The sequence below is a fragment of the Macaca nemestrina genome, chromosome 3 (genome assembly GCF_043159975.1).
Source record: "Macaca nemestrina isolate mMacNem1 chromosome 3, mMacNem.hap1, whole genome shotgun sequence".
Taxonomy (NCBI): Eukaryota; Metazoa; Chordata; class Mammalia; order Primates; family Cercopithecidae; genus Macaca; species Macaca nemestrina.
In genome coordinates, this window is record NC_092127.1 from 130,624,876 (window position 1) to 130,646,428 (window position 21,553).

The 21,553-nt window shown below is 38.7% G+C and overlaps 1 protein-coding gene across 4 annotated transcripts in view; it reads left to right on the plus strand.

Annotated features, from left to right (window-relative positions):
- Positions 1 to 21,553, plus strand: part of LOC105463602 (signal transducing adaptor family member 1) — a 50,359-nt gene that overhangs the window by 27,046 nt on the left and 1,760 nt on the right. For 3 of the 4 annotated variants that reach the window (XM_071093461.1, XM_011710804.3, XM_024787272.2), the window contains 2 exons: positions 6,138 to 6,207; positions 8,524 to 8,620. In XM_071093461.1, the coding sequence (XP_070949562.1) occupies positions 6,138 to 6,207; positions 8,524 to 8,620 (167 nt within the window). Of the gene's footprint in view, positions 1 to 3,970; positions 6,208 to 8,523; positions 8,621 to 21,553 lie in introns of those variants that run through there. The other variant, XR_011621205.1, reaches the window with a different exon arrangement.

The window sequence follows — 21,553 nt, forward strand, 5'->3', positions numbered from 1 at the left end:
CTGTGACTGCAATGCAATGACCACAGAGAAAAGTCTTAGGAGAGGAGATTCCAGAGGTGGGGGTAGGGACACATCACTCAGAGCCCTACAGATCATCGTAGGGACAAGGGTTTTACTTTGAATGACATGAGAGGCCACTGAACTGTTGTCATAATCTGACTTATTTATTAAAAAAGGGCCACTTAGGAGCCTCTTTGTTGTTACTAATTTCTTTCTGGTAAAATGGTCTAACTTTGATAAAGTCAGTAACACTTAAATCCAAGTTATTTTTCTGTGTAGTTAGGGTACTTAGATCTTTTAATAGACTCCAGCTTTCAAAGTCTATGAGAACTTGCACTTCATTGGGGACTCTGGCTTAGTTAATACTTCCACAACTGATAATATAATTTAAATATCGAGGTTTTGTCCTACATAAAAATATTCAATAAGCGGGGCGCGGTGGCTCACGCCTGTAATCCCAGCACTTTGGGAGGCCGAGGTGGGCGGCCCACGAGGTCAGGAGATCAAGCTCACCCTGGCTAACACGGTGAAACCCTGTCTCTACTAAAAATACAAAAAATTAGCTGGGCGTGGTGGTGGGCGCCTGTAGTCCCAGCTACTTGGGAGGCTGAGGCAGGAGAATGGCGTGAACCCGGGAGGCGGAGCTTGCAGTGGGTCGAAATTGCGCCATTGCACTCCAATCTGGGTAACAGAGCAAGAGTCCATCTCAAAAAAAAAAAAAAAAAAAGAAAATATTCAATAAATGACTTTCTTTAATAAACATGCATAAACAGAAATTTGACTTTTGAATTTGCTATTCCTTATGGGGATAATATTATTTTATTAAATTTTATACTATAACATATCTATCAAGGAATCTATCTACTAATCTGCCTCATAAATATCTATAATTCTAAATATGAAGACACGTATGGTGAATAATGGTAGTTAAAAAGAAACAAGTTCCAGAGACAAATTTAAAACATGGCATTATGGCTACATTGCTAGTGTGAGACACAGCCCAATAAGATTTATTCATTTGCCAGTAAACAGATCCTTGTCTTACACACTAGTCATGGGCACTTTAACAGATGGCAAGAATGTTAGATGGTAAATCAGATCATGGTTCTTTGTGTAAGGAAATGTGTGTGTGTATATCTCTGTGTGTATATTTCTACAATGAATGTCTGTCAACTTAAACTTGTGGTTTCATTATTTTTTGTTTATTATAAACTAACATTTTAAGTTAATGGATTTTCAACTCTATTGACATATGGTAAAAAATAATAGATTTTTCAGTTACAACCTGATTTGATTTATAATTTACTTGACTATCTTGATACAAATCCAAAAGAAATCATTTTTCTTATTGTCATGATTGCCATTAAATATCAGTGAACTGAGAATAATTTGTAGGAAAAAAGTGGATTTTTCTCTTTAGTGTATCCTGGTCAAGAAGTTTGTGCTTTTTCAGGATTTAGGAAATTGTGTATCACATAAACTACAGCATATCCTTAACTGTTTACTTCCACTTTTAAAAATGAGAGGATGTAACACTGAATTAAAAATTAAGAGATAGCAGATTTTTAATAGAAACATAATCTAACTGCTTAAAAGTAAAATTAGATCACCAAAGAGAGTGATTTTTTTCTTTTCCTTAATGTCATTCCTTTCTTGGTCAGATTAAGTGGTTGATCCATTAACACGTGACCTCTGTCTTACTATTCTGCATGAAATGAACAAAATCTCAAGACTTGATAGCTCCTTAAAGACTGCATATTTCGGCCGGGCATGGTGGCTCAGGCCTGTAATCCCGGCACTTTGGGAGGCCGAGGCAGGCGGATCAAGAGGTCAGGAGTTTGAGACCAGCCTGACCAACATGGTGAAACCCTGTCTCTACTAAAAATACAGAAATTAGCTGGGCGTGGTGGCACGTGCCTGTAATCCCAGCTACTCAGGAGGCTGAGGCAGGAGAATCGCTTGAACCTGGGAGGTGGAGGTTGCAGTGAGCTGAGATCTTGCCACTGCACTCCAGCCTGGGCAAGAGAGCAAGACTGTCTCAAAAACAAACAAAAAAACTGCATATTTCTTGCACAATAGCAGCCTGATCCCTTTTAAGGTGGTCTAGATTAGTACAACACTTTCATTACATTTTCTATACAATTAACTGAGAAATAACTGTTTTCTGCTACAGACGTGGTGTGTGACTAAACACAGTGATTATCTGTACTTAGGATTTGAATATAGTGTCACAGTTTTTACTCACAATTGCATTGTATTTAAGTTATATGTTAAGCTCATAAGAGAGTACAGAAAAGGAGTTCATATCAAAGTTGCATAATTCTAAATGTAATAAGCTCACTTTCAGTTTGAATTCATACAGAAATTCATGCTTTTGTTAGCTGATGGTCATCAAAACTTACAACATTTTATAAAACTAATCACTCTCCCCCTACAAAAGTTCATATTTGGAAAGCAAGAAGTATGGTTAAATTAAAGTATTCTAACACTAGAGTCAGTATGCACTTATTTAGGCTTTGAGAAATAGTTTATACCTGGAAGTGGATAAGAAAAAATCAACTGTATTGCACAAATTTTCTTTACATGCCAAATCCATCTATGATGTCAAAGTTTGTTAAATGTATTCTCTAATGCCTCAAAACAGGTGTTTCAGAGTACCTGAATTTAATATCTTCCATGTAACAGGTCACTTAATTTTAAAGGATAACAGTTGTAGAGAGTATTAGAATTTTAGCTTGTTATATGGTACAACTTAATGTAAAGAATTTGGTAGAAACCTCGGCTACTGGGAAACACTTGTATTACTCACAAAACCAATTCATTCTCTTACAGGTTATGGGAGAAAGTTCAGTCATGCAAGTTAGATGACTGTGTCTGGTAAAACATTCGCTGAAAAGTACAAGTTGGTTTACAAAGCAGTACATGAAAATAAAATTATCTCCATCTGTTAACAGAGCAGCTGTGGGAGGGAAGACTTGTTCTCAGGAATAAACAAAAGCCATTCAATGCCAAATTACCAGATGACTCTTTTCTCAGTGTAGACTATCATCCACCTTTACCCAGCCCAGTGGTGCGTGAATTCATAAGACATAAACTGTTCTTATAACAGAACTTCATGGCTTGGTTTGGTTTTCTTGAAAATGTTATGACTAGGTACAAGCTAGTAGTATGGAAACTTTGGAAAGCCATTAGCTAACGAAGCAGTAGGAAACATTTACCCAAAATGTATTTATTTGCAAAAATTGAGGTCAGAAGCTAAGAATATTTAAGGGAACACCTTTTGTTAAAAAAAAAAAAAAAAAAAAAAAAAAAAAGACTTGCTACTTCTGTTTTGAGGTCAGCATAAGGAAACCTTAATATAGCAAATTCTATCAATCTTGTTTTTTTCATCTCTTTTTATTTCTTTGGAAAAGCAGAACAAAACAGAATAAGAAAGGAAAGCGCAATGTCTAAAAAGAGAGTCAAAACCTAAGCAACTTCAATGGAGTTTTTTTCCCACCTCTTTCTGTTCCAGAATTTCAATGTATTAGTCAAAAGTTCCAAGATGCCTTGTTGACCTTTGCCACTTTTCCTCCCACGGCTTTGCCATGGATGATGATGATGATGATGATAAGACGGCGGTTTTTTTTTTTTTTTTTTTTTTTGAGACGGGGCCTCAGTCTGTCTCATAGGCTGGAAGTGCAGTGGCGCCATCTCGGCTCACTGCAAGCTCAGCCTCCCGGGTTCACTCCATTCTCCTGCCTCCGCCTCCCGAGTAGCTGGGACTACAGGTGCCTGCCATCACGCCCTGCTAATTTTTTGTATTTTTAGTAGAGACAGGGTTTCACCGTGTTAGCCAGTATGGTCGCGATCTCCTGACCTCGTGATCCACCCGCCTTGGTCTCCCAAAGTGCTGGAATTGCAGGCGTGAACCACTGCGCCCGGCTGATATGATGGCTTTTAATAACAGCAATTGTTGTTCTCCTTATAGGTTACCATTTGTGGGTCCTATGCTGAGTACTGGCGAACATTTCCTTCAGGCAAAATAAAAACTTTGAGACAGACAGTATTTTCCATGTTTTACAAATGAAGAGGATGAGACTCACAGAAACTACAACATTAAAACAATACATTTAAGAAGTAGTAAAAATGATTATAATTTACCAAGTGGTTAAATGTGCCAGACACTGTACTAAGGGCTTTGCAAACATTAACTCACAGCAGCCCCGTGAGGCAAGGCACCATCTCCATTTTACAGACGAAGAAAATGGAGGATCAGAGAATCCACATGACAGAATCGGAATTTGAACCAAGTTTTCTATCAGTCTTCCAACGAACAGCAATCCCTTATTTAATGGGAATACAGGAATTCTAATGGAAATTGTAGAGTTTTCAAAAGTAACTGTCTGATTACGAAGATCTTATTATGATGTGATAAAGATAAAGCCAGATACAACCACTCTGAAAGGGTACTATATAATAACCTTCTGTGTCCAAAAATGCTTCCTTTACCAACTTGCAACTGATTCCTGAAATTTCAGCATTAAGGAATGCTGAATGCCTTTTAGGAAGGGAAAGGGTTGGTTGGGTTTTATCCCATGTTTTGAAAGTAGGTTATTGGAATTTATGAGCTGTTTTCCATTGTGATATCCAATTGAGAGGTGATTTGGATACAATGGTGGATGAGAAGAGTTCCCTTAATAGAAGACTTCAGTTTCAGTCCTAACTGAAAATTAAAGGAGAAGCGATTTTAAAAAAGGTAGAAAGACCCTGTGCCTAGCTTAACCTGATGAACACTTTTGTTTTAGACAGCTTCTATTGTACATAGGACAAATGCTTAATTAGCGTGTCATTCAATCAAATGACAAAGTAATAAATGCTGTTAACCTGTCAACACTAGAAAAAGTTTTCATCCTAACATGCTTGTCATACAAATCAAGGGAATTCAAGACAAATATACGCTAGTTCAAAACTAACTGACAAGGATACTGACTTCTGATCTCAGTATAAATTTGCTTAGTTCTAGCAGATAACATTACCAGATGGGGGATCCTATTTTTTTTTCTTTTTTTTTTTTTTTTTTTTGAGACAGGGTCTTACTCTGTTGCCCAGGCTACAGTGCAGTGGCGCAATCATAGCTCACTGCAGCCTCAACCTCCTGGGCGCAAGGGTTTTGCTCACCTAACACCTGAGTAGCTGGGACCACATATACATGCCACCATGCCTGGCTAATTATTTTATTTTATTTTTATTTTTAGAGATGGGGTCTCACTATGTTGCCCAGTCTTTTTCTAACTCCTGGGCTCAAGTGATCCTCCTGCCTTGGCCTTGCAAAAGTGCTGGGATTACGGGCATGAGCCATCCCACTCATCCAGCTCCTAATATTTTAAAAACTCAATTTTATAAATACCTATTCTGTGCCTAATGCTAGAATACAGAGATGCATAGGATATGCCTCTTGTTCATAAACATTTCATAATCAATAAAATACTCTGTATTTGAGTGGTAATAATTTTGAGTGCTATGTGACTATAGAAGAGGAAGACATTACAATTCATGTAATGTACTTATGTTATCATCTATATGTTCATATAGTGCCTAAGACCCAGTGTTTTCCATATCTCTAAGTCAGCCCCAAAGTTAGTGGATATCCAGGGTGGTATATGAGCTAACATGAATAACAGCTATTGAGGGCTTTCTGGTTGGACTGGTGATAATGTAGAGTAGAAAGCAATGTACTTTTAATAATTCTTTCTACTTCTCTCTTAATATGGAGAATATATATTTGATTTTATATATCTACATAGAATTTTATTATGTTTTTTACTTTCTAGGTTACTGACATTAAAAAAAATATTTCTGCCTGAAAGATTTTAAATTCTTGATTTCTTTTTTCCCTGTTTATTCTTTCTAATTTACTCACTCAGTGACTCAGATTACCTATATCCCTAGTGAGTAGCCCCCATAAAAAGACACTCTGCAAACCAGGTAAACAGAAAAACAAAAACCATCAAGGCTTTTTTTTTTTTTTTTTTTTTTGGCCAAACTATAGTCATGACAACATAGGTTGATTATACAGGTGATATTTTATATTTACTTTAGTTTGCATTTACCCAATGGTATAATAAAATGGAGACTAACCATTTGTTTCATTGTAGCATGCCAAGAATCAAGCACTACAAAGTGATGAGTGTAGGACAAAACTACACTATTGAACTGGAAAAACCTGTAAGTAGCTAATTTTGTTGCTGATGAACTTCCTCCCGATTCCTTATAGCCTCCTAGTGCTGGCAAAAAGCAGGCAAGTTAAGGGCCCCTGAATGTGGCAGATATACAAGGTGAAAGTGAGATTCAGGAACAGGTGGGTGAGGCAGAGTAAAAGGTAATTTGCTTCTAAAAATTCTTTCCACTTTTCTTTCTCTGCAAGTCTCTCAAGGTTTGCAGGGAAAGAAAAGTGGAAAGAATTCAGGGAAAGAAAGATATTTTTTGTTAAACATTCACCAATTATACATCTTCAAATATGTTTATTTCTAATGGGAAGAAATCTATAAATGCCTAATCCTTTTAATACCTCTAATGCTGAAGTTCAGAAATCCTCTCTTAATAGCAACATAGTAGTGAAGAAAGGATTTCTATTTGTCTTCAACTTTTCTCCCACCCTAGCTGACGTATCATGGGGCTAATGATATAGCTAAGCACTTGACATATATCATCCAATGTAACTGTTATCATTACCCTGAGGTAGATATTGTTACGCCTTTTATACAGGTGAGATAATTGGTATTTACACTGTTCTGAAACAATGAGAATGTGGTGATGTGGCCTACATTCCAGGATGCTGAAAAAGAGAATATAGCTCTGTGATTTTAGGCTGCAGTAGTGGGAAGATTGAGTCAGGAAAGATGTCTCCAGATATCACTTAAATAGAACTGGTGGGTCTTGAAGATATTTATATTTACCTAGTTCCTCTGCTTCTCCAGGCCCATTGTGTTGATCAAATAGAAAAAGGAACAGTGTGGTTGAATTTCTTATATTTGGTCATAATTCTTAGAGAGTAAGGTAGCTGCTGATTCATAGAGCACACTTCCATCGTTGCCATAAGTGCCTCCCAAAGCTGCTCAGTTATCAGATCCATTCCCAACTAGACTTTTAAAATGAAATTCAATAAAGAAGGCAGATAACTAGATTGCTAAAGGATAATCCAAATAACTAAGTGACTACAAGCAATGGACAAGGAAGAATAATGTGACATCTTTGTAACTGGGTGAACTGGGGCTCATTTCTGTCATTAGCTCATACAGTCTACAGTGTAAGGAAAACTAATAGCCTGGATTATTCTTTCATTTTTCACCATCCCCAACCCCTCAACCCCTCAATGAGGTTGTATTTTTGTGAATTTTTTTTTTTTTTTTTTTTTTTTAGAGACAGGAGTCTTGTTATGTTGCCCAGGCTTGAGCAGAGTGGCTGTTCACAGGCGCAATCATAGTGCCAGCCTGAAACTCCTGGGCTCAAGTGATCCTCCTACTTCAGCCTCCCGAGTAGCGGGAACTACAGGTGCATGCTACTGCGCCTGGCTCAGGAATTCTTTTTCCTCTTCAAGGTTATCTGGCATATTCTGGTATATTTATTCTGACTTCACTTGTATAAAAACATTAGTTTACGGGTAGAGACATATTTTATCTACTCCTAGACCAGCAAATTATCCTGTTACAATAAAATACTAAAATGCTTAAATTCTCTGGTTTTAAAGGTTATTTGCTTTAAAGCAGAAGAAACCAACTACAGCTAACTTAAGAAAAAACAAATTTATTATAAGAACATAGAATGACTGGAAGGGTAGCAAACCTTCAGAGACTAGGAAGCAGTTACTTGTGCTAAGAACTATCTGATAAGGAAACTGGGTATCCTTCTTTGTTCTTCAAGTTCGAATTTCAGAAAGAAAGCATTTTCTGGCCTAACTTCAGTCACATTCTTTTGCTCCCCCCATTTTTTAAGGGACAGGGTCTTACGCTGTCACTCAGGCTGGGGTACAGTAGGACTATCATAACTCATGCAGCCTCGAACTTCTGGACTCAAGGAATCCTCCTGCCTCAGCCTCCTGAGCAGCTGGCGCTACAGGTGTGAGCTACCACACCTAGCTAATTTTTTCAATTTTTGTAGAGACAGGATCTCACTACGTTGCTCAGGCTGGTCTGAAACTCCTGGTCTCAAGTGATCCTCCCACCTGGACTTCCCAAAGTGCTGGGATTACAGGTGTAAGCCACCACACTTGGCTTACATTCTTATGCTAATTGAGGGAGAGCAAGCCACCTAACTATTGTCTACCAGATTGTGTTCAATGGGAAAGGTGGTAATTCCTCAACAGGGAATGGACACATGGTCAATTAAAAAGGAGAAATAAGACACAGGGATAGGTAAAACTATGGTCATACAGTATGCCATTGAAGTAATGACAGTAATCTCCATTAGATTCCAATTGAGCCTTCTCTTACTCTACCTTTATCCATGTGACGCTGAGTTTTCTCTCACTCTCTATTAATATAGGTAACACTCCCAAACCTTTTCAGCGTCATTGATTATTTTGTGAAGGAGACTCGAGGAAATTTAAGACCATTTATATGTTCAACTGATGAAAACACTGGTATGTTTTTCACTTCATTGCTCTGTTAAGGGAAACAAAACAAAACAAAACTCCCAAAACTCTGCATATGATTTATAGTACCAGCCAGGCAGGAACTGTAGTTCAGTCTTTAAATTTATCCATTTGGAAATCATTTTGTCACTCAGTCTGTGAAAATAGGAAAGTACCAATATGTATTATGAACAGAGTATGGGTGCATTCTAGGGAATGGAAAACCCTGAGGAAAGTATTATTACTATTAATTTCATTCTATCATTCTACTCGGCTTTATCTAACAAATTCAGAGGTAAGAGAAAACCATAATCATACAAGTTAATGGAAACAAAATGGTATTTAAAGGGATAGTCTGTCAACAATGTTAGATGCGTAATACGGGATAAAATGAATGAAGATTAAGAAGAGACGATGGGAACTGGTGATTAGCCAATACATGACTTGAGAGAGAGAAGTTTTATTCCAGTGTGAAGACAGAAGTCAGATTGCAAAATAACAAGGAATGAGTGGGTGGTGAGGAATTACAGATAAAGATTGTAGCTAGGACCAGCTACATAATTTGCTAGCCCCTTGTTCATAAATTAAGAATTTCAAAAACAGTTATAGCAAACAGTTTACACACCCCTGAAACTGGCTCTCTTTGCAGTCCAATTTCTGGCAGAGCAAGCCAGGCTGAATGTAATAGAAGTCTCTCTCTATCTTATGGAACAGTTCCTGGTACACATGGTCACTGGCAAACTGTATGCAGGAGAGAGAAAGTATCTCCAGCTTGTTTGGATTTTAGTTATCAAAACAAGTCTCTTTTTTGACAGATTATGGGGGAAAGCAACCTTACTTGGCTATCGGCATCAAGGGCATATCTGGATAGTCTTATTAATTAAAAGGATAGCAAGTTTAAAAGTCCAAGTTCTTAAAACATGATTATGAATCTCGTGATGCCAAATAATAACAGTAACCAAAACCACAGAATCTCAGGATTTGAAGGAACTTTAGAAAATTATAGTATCTTATATGTTTAGAACTCACCTGCACATTCAGTACAGGAAATATCTCTAAGATATGATCCCTTCAGCTTGTCTGTAAATTGTGAATGTAAGGGGGCTTAAATTTGATTTTTGAAGCAGCACAGTTCATTTCTGGACAGTTCTCATATTAGAGAATTCTTCCTTGATATTGAATCTGAAGCATTCCCTCAACTTCTACATAATAATCCAATGTCTGCCTTTGAAACATTACGACTTAAAAGCCCGTCAAATTTTTAAAAATGTCTACAATGTTTCCCCTCAGTTTTTTACTCTGTCATCTAAATTATTGGTTCCTGAATTTCTCTCTCATCTTTGATGTTCTTTTTACATTGTCTAATTTTTAAACTTGTCACTTAAAATATAACCCTACTGAATAATAATGTTGAGCATCTTTTTATGTGTTATTTGCCATTATATATTTGAGAAAGTATGTGTTTGAATCTTTTGCCCATATTTTTATTGGGTTGTTTTTCTTTCATACTTGTTTTGAGAGCTCTTAACCGATACAAGCTTTTTTTTTTTTTTTTTTTTTTTGTATGATTGGGAAGTATTTTCTCAGTCTGTGATTTGTCTTTTCATTCTTTTAACAGTGTCTTTGGGAGAGCAGAAGTTTTAAATTTTGCTTCTGTAGATTATACTTTGGTGTTATACCTGAGAACTCTGCCTAACCTAAAATCACAAAGACTATTTTCCTGTTTTCTTTTAGAAGTGTTGTAAATTTATGTTTCACATTTAGATCTATGATACATTTTGGATTTTTAAACTGGGAGGGATGGGTCAAGATTAATTTAGTTGCATTTAGATGTGTAATTGTTCCAGCTCCATTTGTTTAAAAAGATTATCCCACTGAACAGGGCAGCCCACACCTATAATCCCAGCACTTTGAGAGGACAAGGCAGGAAGATCACTTTGAGAGCATTGTGGGCAACAGAGGGAGACTTCATCTCTACAAAAAAAAAAAAAAAAAAAAAAAAAAAAAAATGCTGGGTATGGTAGCCCATGCCTGTAGTCCTAGCTACTTTGGAGGGTGAGGCAGCCAGAAGTTCAAGGTTGCAGTGCACTGACTGTGCCAATGCACAATTTGAAAGGGCAAGAGTGAGACCCTTTCTCTAAAAAGTAAAAATAAAAATAAATACTTCTCCATTGAATTGTCTTTGCAACATCTGTAAAAATCTATTGACCATTTTTGCATGGATTAATTTCCAATGATATATGTTCCTACCATTTTGCCACATTTACTATAACTTCATAGTAATTCTTGAAACCAGGAGGAATATTTTGTTCTTTGCTCTTTTCTTTTTCAAAATTGTTTAGACTAGTCTAGTTTCTTTGCCTTTCATTATAAATTTTAGAATCAGCTTGTTGCTATCCAGAGAACAATTCTCCTGAGACTTTGACTGGATTGTGTCGAATCTGTTGATCAGTTCAGGAAGAACTGACATCATAATACTGAGTCTTCCAGTCGAGGAATGCAATATATTGGTACATTTTGGCTGTCCTTGATTTCTTTCATAGAGCTTTGTTTCAGCATACAGCATCGGCACATATTTTGTTTGATTTATAGGTATTTAAATTTTTGTTGCTGGTAAATGATATTCTGTAAAATTTGAATTCCATTGTTCATTGGTAGTGATATGGTTTGGCTATTTTCCCACCTGAATCTCATCTCAAATTATAATCCCCAAATGTTGAGGTAGGGACTTGGTATGAGGTGATTGGATCATGGAGTTGGTTTGCCCCCATGCTGTTCTCCTGATAGTGAAGGAGTTCTCACGAGATCTGATGGTTTGAAAGTGGCCATTTCCCCTGTGCTCTCTCTTTCCTGCCACCTTGTGAAGACATGTCTTGCTTCCCCTTTGCCTTCTGTCATGATTGTAAGTTTCCTGAGGCTTCTGTAGCCATGCACAACTGTGATTCAGTTAAACCTCTTTCTTTGATAAATTACCTAGTCTCAGGTAGTATCTTTATAGCAGTGTGAAAATAGACTAATACGAGAATTGGTATTGGCGGAGTCGGGTCCTACTATAAAGTGACTTTGGAACTGGGTAACAGGCAGAGGATGGAACAGGTTGTAGGGCTCAGAAGAAGACAGAAAGATGTGAGTATAAGTTTGGAAGTTTCTAGAGACTTACTGAATAGTTTTGACCAAAATGCTGATAGTGATAAGGACAATGAAGTCCAGGCTGAGGTGGTCTCAGACAGAGATGAGGAACTTGTTGAGAACTGCAGTAAGAGTCATTCATGCTATGCTTTAGCAAAGAGACTTGTGGCATTTTGCCCCTACCCTAGAGATCTATGGAACTTTGAACTTGAGAGAGATAATTTAGGGTATCTGGCAGAAGAAATTTCTAAGCAGCAAAGTGTTCAAGATGTGTCCTGGCTTTTTCTAAAAGCATACAGTCATATGCATTCACAATGAGATGGTCTGAAATTGGAACTTATGTGTAAAAAGGAAGCAGACCATAGAGGTTTGGAAAATTTGCAGCCTGACCATGTGGTAGAAAAGAAAACCCATTTTCTGGGACAAATTCAAGCTGGCTGCAGAAATTTGCATAAGAGACGAGAAGCCAAATGTTAGTCACTAAGACAATGGGGAAAATGTCTCCAGGGCATGTCAGAGATTTTCAAGGCAGCCCCTCTTATCACAGGTCTGGAGGTCTAGAAGCAAAAAATGGTTTCACGGGCTGGACCCAGGGCCCCACTGCTCTGTGCAGCCTCAAGACATGGTGCATGTCCCAGCTGTGCCAGCTCCGGCGGTGGCTAAAAGGGGTTGAGGTACAGTTCAGGTTGGTGCTTCAGAAGGTGCAAGCCCCAAGCCTTGGTGGCTTCCATGAGGTGTTGGGCCTGCAGGTGTGCAGAAGACAAGAATTGAGGTTTGCTCTGCCTAGATTTTGGAGGATGTATGAAAATGCCTGGATGTCCAGCCAGAAGTCTGCTGTAGGGGTGGAGCCCTAACGGAGAACCTCAACTAGGGCAGTGCAGAGGGGAAATGTAGGGTTAGAGTCCCCACACAGAGTTCCCACTGGCACTGCCTAGTGAAGCTGTGAGAAGAGAACCACTGTCCTCCAGAACCCAGAATGGTAGATCCACCCACAGCTTGCACCATGTGTCTGGAAATGCCATAGGCACTTAATGCCAGCCCATGAAAGCAGCCGCGGGGGCTGTACCCTGCAGAGCCACAGGGATGGGGCTGTCCATGGCCCTGGGAGCCCACCCCTTGCATCTGAGTGCCCTGGATGTGAGACATGGAGTCAAAAAAGAATATTTTGGAGCTTTAAGATTTAATAACTGCCCTGTTGGCTTTCAAACTTGCATGGATCCTGTAGCCCCTTCGTTTTGGCCAATTTCTCCCATTTTGAATGGCTGTATTTACCCAATGCCTGTACCCCCATTGTATCTTGGAAGTAACTAACTTGTCTTTGATTTTACAGGCTCACAGGCAGAAGGGACTTGCCTTGTCTCATATGAGACTTTGCACTTGGAGTTTTGGGTTAATGCTGAAATGAGTTAAGACTTTGAGGGACTGTTGGCAAGATGTGATAGGTTTTGAAACGTGTAACGGACGTGAGATTTGGGAGGGACCAGGAATGGAATGATACGGTTTTGCTCTGTGTCCCCACCCAAATCTCAGCTCAAACTGTAATTCCCAGGTGTTGAGGGAGGGATCTGGTGAGAGGTGACTGGATCATGCAGACAGTTTCTCCCATGCTGTTCTCATGATAATGAGTTCTTACAAGATCTGATGGTTTTAAAGTGGCAGTTTCCCTTGCACTCTTTTTCTCTTGGCTATTGTGAATAGTGTTGTTATGAACACAGGCGTGCAAACATCTCTTCAGTACACCGATTTCCTTTCTTTGGGGTATATACCTAGCAATGGGATTGCTGGGTCATATGGTAGTTCTATTTTTCTTTCTTTGAGGAGCCTTCATACTGTTCTCTGTAGTTGCTCTACTAATTTACATTCCCACTAACAGTGTATGAAGCTTCCCTTTTCTCTACATCCTTGCCAGCTTGGTTATTGCCTGTCTTTTGAATATAAGCCATTTTAAATGGGGTGAGATATCACATTGTCATTTTGATTTGCATTTCTCTGATGATCAGTGATGTTGAGCACATTTTCATATACCTGTTTGCCATTTGTATGTCTTCTTTTGAGCAATGTCTATTTGTATGTCTTCTTTTGAGCATTGCTTTTTGAGCAATGTCAGATATTTTGCCCATTTTTAGTTGTTTTATTAGATATACTTCCTATTGAGTTATTGAACTCCTTATATATTGTCTATGAATTCCTTGTCAGATGTGTAGTTTGCAAATATTTTCTCCCATTCTGTGGGTTGTCTCTTCACTTTAATGATTGTTTCCTTTGTAGTGCAGAAGCTTTTTAACTTAATGTGATCCCATTTGTTTATTTTTGCTTTAGTTGCCTGTGCTTGTCGTGTCTTATACTCAAACATTTCTGTCTAGACCAACATCCTGGAGAGTTTTCCCAATGTTTTCTTGGAGTAGTTCCATAGTTTCATAGTTTCAGGTAATAAAGGGATGTTGAATTTTATCAAATGCTTTTTCAGAATCAATTGAAATGATCATATACTTTTTGTTCTTCATTCTGTTGATACAATGTATTACACTGATTGATTTACATATGTTGAATCATCCTTGTATGCCAGGGATGATAAATTCCACCTGATCATGTTGGATAATCTTTTTAATGTGTTGTTGAATTTAGTTTACTAGTATTTTGTTGAGGAGTTTTACATTAATGTTCATCAGAGATATTGGCCTGTAGTTTTTTAAAATGTGTCTTTGTCTAGTTTTATCATCAAGGTAATACTAGCACTGCAGAATGACTTTGGAAGTATTCCCTCCTCCTCTATTTTTTGAATCATCTTAGTAGGACTAGTATTAGTCCTTCTTTAAACATTTGATGGAATTCAGCAGTGAAGCCATTGGGTCCCAGGCTCTTCTTTGCTGGGAGACTTTATTATGGCTTTAAACTCATTATTTATTATTGGCCTATTCAGGTTTTGGATTTTTTCATTGTTTCATCTTGGTAGGTTGTATGTGTCTAGAAATTTATCTATTTCTTCTCAATTTTCGAATTTATTGGCATATAGTTGCTCATAGTAGTCTCTAATTATCCTAATTTAATTTTAATTTCTGTGGTATCAGTTGTAATGTCTCCTTTTTCATCTCTGATAGTATATATTTGGATCTTCTTTTTTTCTTAGTCTGAGTAATGGTTTGTTGATTTTCTTTTTTCTTTTTTTTTCTTTTTCTTTTTCTTTTTTTTTTTTTTGAGACAGAGTCTCACTTTGTCACCCAGACTGGAGTGCAGTGGCACAATCTCAGCTCACTGCAACCTCTACCCCCTGGGTTCAAGTGATTCTGCCTCAGCCTCCCAAGTACCTAGGATTACAGGTGTGTGCCACCACAGCTGGCTCATTTTTGTATTTTTAGTAGAGATGGGGTTTCGCCATGTTGGCCAGGTTGGTCTCGAACTCCTGACCTCAAGTGATCCACTTGCCTTGGCCTCCCAAAATATTGGGATTACAGGTGTGAGCCACCATGCCCAGCTTATTTTTTCAAAAAACGTTTTGTTTCAATAATCTTTTGTATTTTTTTAAATTTAAATTTCATTTATTTCTGCTGTGACTTTTATTGTTTCTTTTTTCTACTAATTTTGGGTTTGGTTTGTTCTTGCTTTTGTAGTTCTTTATGATGCATCATTAGGTTGTTTATTTAAAACTTTTCTACTTTTCTGATGTAGATGCTTATTGGTATAAACTTTCCTGTTAGTACTGCTTTTGCTGTATCTCATAGATTTTGGTCTGTTGAATTGCCATTTTGATTTGTTTCAAGAAAATTTTAAATTTCCTTTTAAATTTATTCAATGACCCACTGGTCATTCAGGAGCATTTTGTTTAATTTCCATGTGTTCATATAGTTTCTAAAGTTCCTCTTGTTACTGATTTCTAGTTTTATTCCATTGTCGTTGGAGACAATGCTTGATATTACTTCAATTTTTCTTTGAATGTTTTAAAGAGTTGTTTTGTGGCCTTACATATGGTCTATTCTTGAAAATAATCCATGTTCTGAAGACAAAAATGTGTATTCTGTAGATGCTGAATGAAATTTTCTGTAAATTTCTATTAGGTTCATTAGGTCTATAGTGCCGATTATGTCTGATGTTTGTTGATTTTTCTGTCTGGCTGAAAATGGGGTGTTGATGTTTCTAGCTATTATGGTACTGGGGTCTATTTCTCTCTTTAGCTGTAATAATATTTGCTTTACATATATGGGTGCCCCAGCATTGGGTGCATATATATGATACATATTTACAATTATATCTTCTTGCTGAATTGACCCTTTCATTATATAATGACGTTTCTTTTTATAATATTTGACTTGAAATCTATTTTGTCTGATATAACTACTCCTGATTTTAGATTTCTATTTGCGGAATATCTGTTTCCATCTCTTTAGTTTCAGTCTATGTGTGTCTTTATACGTGAAGTATGTTTCTTGTAGGCAACAGATCGGTGAGTCTTGTTTTTTTATCTTTTCAGCCACTCTGTATGTTTTGATTGATGAGTTTAGTCCATTTATATTCAATGTATTATTCATAAGGACTTACTACTGCCATTTTGTTACTTGTTTTCTCATTGTTTTGTGGTCTTCTCTTCCTTCCTATCTTATTTCTTGTCTTTTTTGTGAAGGTGATTTTCTCTGGTGGTATCTTTAATTTCCTGCTTTTTATTTTTTGTGTATGTTGTAGGTTTTTAAAATTTGAAATGAAGTTTTCAAATAACATAATCCATTATCTTAAACTGATGACAACTTAACATTGACTGCAAAAACAAGCAAACAGAAACTAGTAATAGTGCTATACTTTAACTTTGTACCCACACTTTTAAATTTGTTATTTCTATCTTCTTATACTGTCTACGTCCTGAAAAGTTGTAGCTATTTTTGATTGGTTCATCTTTTAGTCTATTTAAGATATAAGTAGTTTACACACCACAATTATGGTGTTATAATATTTTGTTTTGTCTGTGTATTATTACCAGTGAGTTTTGTCCCAAAGAAATAAGATGATTTCTTATAGCTCATTAATGTCCTTTTCTATCAGATTGAAGAACTCTCTTTAGCATTTCTTGTAGGACAGGTCTGGTATTGATGAAATCCCCCAGCTTTTGTTTGTCTAGGAAAAGAATGTCTCCTTCATGTTTGAAGGATATTTTCACAGGATATACTATTCTAGGAGGCAAGTTTTTTGCCTTCTGCACATCAAATATGTCATGCTCTCCTGGCCTATAAGGTTTCCACTGAGAAGTCTGCTGGCAAATGTATTGGAGCTCCTTTGTATTTTATTTGTCACTTTTCTCTTGCTGCTTTTAGGATGATTTCTTTATCCCATCCTTGGGAGTTAGAATATTAAGTGCCTTGAAGTAGTCTTCTTTGAGTTAAATCTACGTGGTGTTCTATAACCTTTTGTACTTGAATATTTATATCTTTCTCCAGATTTGGAAAGTTCTCTGTTGTTCCTTTGAATAAACTTTCTACCTTGATATGTCTCTCTACCTTCTCTTTAAGATCAGTCACTCTTAGGTTTGCTCTTTGGAGGCTTCTTCTCAATATATTGTAGGTGTGCTTCATTCCTTTTTATTCCTTTTTTTTGTCTCCTCTGACTGTGTATCTTCAAATAGCCTGTCTTCAAGCTCACCAATCCTTTCTTCTGCTTGATCAATTCTGCTATTGAGAGATTCTGATATATCCTTCAGAATGTCAATTTTTCAGGTCCAGAATTTCTGCTTGACTTTAAAAAAATGATTTCAATCTTTGTTAAATTATGTGATAGGATTCTGAATTCCTTCTCTGTGTTTTCTTGATTTTCATTGAGCTTCCTAGAAATGGCTATTTGGAATTCACTGTCTGAAAGTTTACACACTTTTGTCACTCCAGAATTGGTCACTGGTGCTTTATTTAGTTCATTTGGTAAGGTCACATTTGCCTGTATGGTCCTGATGCTTGTGTTTGTTGATGTCTGGGCATTAAAGAGTTAGGTACTTAATCTAGTCTTCACAGTATGTGCTTGTTTGTACCCATCCTTCTTGGAAAGGTTTTCCCAGTCTTCAAAAAGAATTGACTATTCTGATCTAAGTCTTTGGTCACTGCAGCCATATGTACATTGCGGACATGTGGGCCCAGGAACATTGTGACTCTTGCAGACTTGTAGAGTAGTGCCCTGATGGTCTTGGGTAAGATCTAAAAGAATGTCTTGGATTACCAGGTGGATACTCTTGTTCTCTTCCCTTACTTTCCCCCCAGCAAATGGAGTCTCTCTCTCTCTCTCTCTGTGCTGAGCTTCCTGGAGCTGGGGGAGGGGTGGACATAAGCACTCCTGTGCCACCACCATGACTGTGCTGGGCCATACCTGGAGCCAGCACAGCACTGAGTCTTGGCCAATGCCAGTGGTGACCATTGTCTGGGTACCGCTGATGTTCACTCAAGGCTCAAGGGCTCATGATTTGGCAAGTGGCTAATCCAGCCAAGCTTGTATCCTTCCCTTCAGATTGGAGAGCTCCAAGCCAGACCAGAGGGACTCAAGAAATGCAATCCAGGAGCCAGGGCCTGGAGTTAGGAACCTTAGCAATCTATTTGGTGCTCTATCCTACTGCAGCTGAGCCAGCGCCCAAGGTGTAAGACAATGTCTTTCCCATTCATTCCTCAAGCAGGAGTCTCTCCCCGTGACTACCACCACTCTAGGCCTGTGGCGAGTACTGCCTGACTACCACTGATGTTCACTCAAGGCCCAAGGGCTCGTCAATCAGTTTGTAGTGAATACTGCCAGGCCTGGGTCTCTCCATTTAGGGTAAGGGGCTCCCCTCTGACCCAAGGTGGGTCCAGAAATGCCATCCAGGAACCAAGGTCTAGAATTGGGAACCACAAGGCCCTGCTTGGTGTTCTACCCCACTGTGGCCTAACTGGTTCCCAAGCTGGAAGGCAAAGTCTCCTTTACTCTTCCCTTTCCTTTCCTTAAGCAAAAGTCTCTCCCTATGGCCACCACAACTAGGAATGTGCTGGGTCATACCTGAAGCCAGCATAGCTCTGGGTCTCACCCAAGGCCCACAGCAAGTACTGCTTGGCTACTGTTGATGTTTATTCAAGGCTCAAGGGTGCTTTAGGCAGTAGGCGATGAATACTGCCAGGACCGAGTCCTTCCCTTCAAAGCAGTAGATTCCCTTCTGGCCCAGGGCGTGTCTAGAAATGCCCAGAAGCTAGGGCCTGAAATGGAGTTCTCACGACTCTGCCTGATGCCCTGTTTACTGTGGGTGAGCTGTTTTCCAATTGAGTTGCTTTCCAAGTTTACGTTCCCCTCTTCTCTACTCAAGCAGAAAGGAAGAGTCTCTCCTGGAGCTATGCTGCCTGAGATTGGGGGAGGGGTGACACAAGCACTCCCCTGGTCACCCTAGCTGGTGTCTCACTAGGTCATATGCACTCCATGTCCACTGGCTCCAAGCCCAGCACAGAACAGGATTTGCCCAGGACCCTGTGTCTGTGGCCTAAACTGCCTTTCAAATTTATTTAGAACCCCAGATCACTTTAGCCTGTGATGTTGAGACTAGTCAGAGCTCAGATTCTGACCACTGGAATGGATGATTCCTCTCTGGCAAGAGCTGGTCTAAATGCTCCCCTCTGTGGTCCTGGCTGAATTCTGCCCTGTGATGCTTTCTACTGTGACAAGTAGCACTGAGTTCCAATGCAAAGTGCCACAGTCACTGTCTGCTTTTTTTCCTAAGCACACAGATTCTCTCTCTGCACCACCAGCCACTGCTGGGAGATGGGGGAAGAGACCAGGTTGGCAATTCAAGACTATTTTTCCTACCCTCTTCAGTGTCTCTTTCCTTGCTATGATGTTAAAACCAAGTACTGTAATTGCTCACATGATTTTTGGTTCTTATTAAGGTGCTTTCTAGTGTAGACAGTTGTTTAATTTGGTGTTTCTGTGGGGGGCGGGGTGATAGCTGGAGGGTTCTATTTGGCCATCTTGCTCCACCTCCTCTCTCCATTGGTTTTTATAGCTTTTCTTTGTTGAGAACATCTATCTTTATATTCATTTCAAGAGTGTTTATGACCACCTCATGAAGCATAGCTGCTTTAAAGTCTTCATCTGATAATTTCAACATCTTGGTTATCTTAGTGTTGTCATCAATTGTCTTTTCCCTTGAAAACTGGGGAATTGGTCACATTCCTCTTTTGGTATATTAAGTAATTCCTGGGTTTTCATATATCAAGTAATTCTGTATTGTGTCTTGGACATTTTGAATATTATATTATGAGCCTCTGGGTCCTGTTAAAATTCTCTGGAGCATTTTTTAAAAGCAGGCAACCATCTTGATTAGATTGAACCAGTTCTCTCTCATTTTCTGTGGGAAGCCATTCCAATATTGGTTCAGTTTTCAAAGCTTCTGTTATGCTGTTTTGGGTCTGTATCTCAGGAATCAACAGCCTGGGACTTGGTCATGGTTTATACCTTAGTTTAGTAGTCAAAGACTTTGCCATCTGTTTTGTATCTGGATCTGTGCATGCACAATTCAGAGGTGAGCCTGGAATTTGTGTCACTTCATACACAGAACTAGGAGATAACTCTTTTCCAGCTGTCACCTCTCTGGGATTTCTCCATACTCTTGAGCCGCCAAGGGTCCTTTTTTTTTTTTTTTTTTTTTAAATTTTTGTGAGACGGAGTCTCGCTCTGTCGCCCAGTCTGGAGTGCAGTGGTGCGATCTCAGCTCACTGCAAGCTCCACCCCCCGGGTTTACGCCATTCTCCTGCCTCAGCCTCCGGAGTAGCTGGGACTACAGGCGCCTGCCACTTCGCCCCGCTAGTTTTTTGTATTTTTTAGTAGAGACGGGGTTTCACCGTGTTAGCCAGGATGGTCTCGATCTCCTGACCTTGTGATCCGCCTGTCTCGGCCTCCCAAAGTGCTGGGATTACAGGCTTGAGCCACTGCACCCGGCCCCAAGGGTCCTTTTTTTTTGGTGTTCTAACTAGAATGATGGAGCTTATTAATGACACCTGTGCTGTAATTGCAGTTCTGTGAGACTGCAGTTGACCAATCTCTCCGAGACAGAGACAAGAAAGAGAAAAATGTAATTCCAATTCTCCTCTCTGCCCATTTTTCCTGATTTCTCTGACTGGAAGGATAAATTTTCTCTTGGGGTTTTAGGTGCCCACGCTGTAACTGCCAAAATGCTGCTGCACCTTGACTAGGGGCCCCACCCTCAGGGCAGGGCCAGGGAAGCAAAAATAGACAACAGAAATACTGAAACAACAACAACAACAACAACAACAACAAATAAAAATTTAAAAAAAAAAAAGCACTATTGATGTAAAATGTTAGACAACCAGATTGCTTTTGGTAACTTGTTCAGTTTGCCTGAACTTGTTCAGTTTGCTTTGTGATCAGGAACAAACTACTCAGCCTCCTCCAGCATTTCAGATGCCTTTGTTATAGGGACTGGGGAATGACATAAGAATAGATGGAATTAGAGGGGCCTGTGAAGAAAGACTTTAAATAATTAGAATATTATCTGTAGAGTAACGTATTTTCTTTCAAAAGCAGAAAAATGATGGAAAAATACATGACAATGAAAATAGGACTTCCTAAGAAAAGCTACACAAAGATCAAAACTTATCTTGACAAATAATGCTGATGTTTTAAGAAAACTTTGTGGAACCCTAACATTGCTTCAGGAATTTGAACTCATACCTGGCTGTGGCACAGTGAGACTGCTAGTACATCAAACTTCAATTTACCTTGAGTTGGGAAATGGGAGTTGTAGAGCAGGTAAGGGTTCCAATCTGGAGATTTGGAAAAAGTTAATATGCAATAAAATATTATCTAAAAGAAAAT